The following is a 2,152-nucleotide window of genomic DNA, read 5'->3' on the forward strand; positions in this document are numbered from 1 at the left end:
TATAAATTTGAAGCATTTAGCCATCCTATTTTACATTCATCAATGAAATTTTATTTTTATTTTTTCCTCCATCTGAATGTTTTTGGCAAAATTATTTGCTAAATAAGAAAAAAAAATTTTATTTTTATTTTTATTCCGCTCTCCTCCGATGATCTTTAAAAATATAAGTACACCAAACAATGAATAAAAAAAGTCTCGCCTTACCTGCATGAGTTGTGCAATATTCTGGTGTTGGTTGAACTCCTGACGGAGTTGCTCCATTATGATCACATGACAGTTGGCAGCCTTAGCAGATCCTCCAGTTCCGAGTGGCAAAGTGAAACATTTTCGTTCTGGTTCCCATCGGATTGTTACCTAAAAAAAAAAGTTGAAATTAAATTAATCAATAATAAATCTACTGTTTAATTTGTTTAGTAACGTTGCTTAAAAATTACTTATTAATAATATATTATATTCCTAGATGAACTTCATTGTGGGATTAACCAAATGCGGAACAATTTTGCACTCACTGTATTTGCTTTGTCTTTTCCGTAAGCCATTGTCAGACGCTTGTACGAGAAAGACCTCACTTCCATGTTCAACTGGTTGGCATAATCTTTAAATTTCAATTTAAACACATTGTTATTATACATATAAGTTCTATAATATTTACAGTATACAATAAGTAATTAATAAATTATAAAATTGATTACCATTAATGACTGGAGCAAATTCAAGGACAGGTTTGTAAAGCCGCACGATGGCGCTCCATTCATGAATGAACTGCCTCCACATTACAACAGTACCGGCAGTAGTATGGTCATAGGATAGAGACACACTTCGTATAGGCACTAGAAAAAAACATATGCGATGAAGTAATAGTTAATAAGTTTAGAAATAATAACAAAATAATATAAAACTAGGGTAGTCTGTCAACTATCTTCACAGTTGTTAGAATTTTTATTTTTCTGACTGACTTTCAGTACACTTTGTATGCAGGTAGACTATAGAGGGCAACGTATTAAGGTAATACAGTAGAACCCCTCATTTACGTACGGGACGGGCCCAAAGGTGTTCGTAAAAATCATTTGTACGTAAAATCGGGGTTGTGTGAAATTCCTATGTACAGTATTTACACTACCGATATGCTAGGCTGGGCTGGGCTAGGCTAGGCCTGGACTTAAATTTTGTTGGATTGGAGCCAAAACTCCAACTTGTGCTCGAAAGAAATTCAAAATAACGATCATAATAATGTACAGTTCTATACATACTTGTTAATGTGTATAGAAACTTTATTCTCTCTTTCTCAGGCAAATAATATGACTTATTGTCTAGCTTACGAAGAAACACAGCCGAGTGGGCACCGCAACAGGGCGAGTAACCAACGTTTTTCACTCGATCCATGTGGTTGTGGTGTCATGTAAATACCCTGTACAGAATAACCCGGAAACCAGGGGTTCTCAACTTTTTAAAAGAGGAGCGCTGATTGGCTGTAGACACGGCGCTTGGACTTTTTTTGTATGCAATACGATTGTTCTACGCCTGCATTTATTAAATGAATAATAAAGTTATAAAAAGAAAATGTGGGTTTCAGTGTCTTATTTTATGGGGGAAATAATGAAATAGTAGATTAACGTTAGTTAGATTTGATAAATAAATTCCATTCATAATTATGGGATTCATTAAATTACGATATGAGGGTGGTGTATTCAGAGATGAATAAATCACGCGCCTATCGATATGCCGACAAGTTACGCATTGGGCGGAGTTTTCTCACGGCTGCAGACATGAAGTATGATCGCCGTGTTGAATGTCGGTGTATTCAAAGCACACTATCTGTAGTAGAGATCGCTGATAGTGTACAGCAAACCGTCTAAGACCTAGTGAAGAAGCTCTAGCCCGCGCCTAACGATTAATTCTTGACACGGGTGTGTGTTTTGTTCATGAAATAGGAACTTTATTTATGACAACAATAACATGATTTTACGTTCGTAAAATCGGGAATTCGTAAAATCGGGGTTCGTAAATGAGGGGTTCTACTGTATACCTATTCTGGAGGGCAGCATATCATAGCAGTGAACTTACTCTAGAGGGCAGCAAATCATAGCAGTGGACTTACTCTAGAGGGCAGCACATAGTAATAAACTTATTACAGAGGGCAGCAATGACAATT

At 36.1% G+C, this 2,152-nt stretch overlaps 1 protein-coding gene across 1 annotated transcript; it reads right to left on the reverse strand.

Moving 5' to 3' along the window:
- Positions 1-204: 204 nt before the first annotated feature.
- On the reverse strand, positions 205-1,383 carry LOC117120176 (mediator of RNA polymerase II transcription subunit 14-like; the record flags this gene model as incomplete). The annotated part of the gene is made up of 4 exons (XM_033265202.1): positions 1,251-1,383; positions 693-830; positions 510-595; positions 205-354 (listed from the first exon to the last, which is right to left on the reverse strand). Coding segments are annotated over exons 1-4 (507 nt in total), but the record flags the coding sequence as incomplete, so codon positions are not given.
- Positions 1,384-2,152: the final 769 nt, after the last annotated feature.

Source organism: Anneissia japonica, unplaced genomic scaffold (assembly GCF_011630105.1).
Source record: "Anneissia japonica isolate Jap-2015-1 unplaced genomic scaffold, ASM1163010v1 scaffold31557_len2891_cov108, whole genome shotgun sequence".
In the NCBI taxonomy this organism is placed as follows: Eukaryota; Metazoa; Echinodermata; class Crinoidea; order Comatulida; family Comatulidae; genus Anneissia; species Anneissia japonica.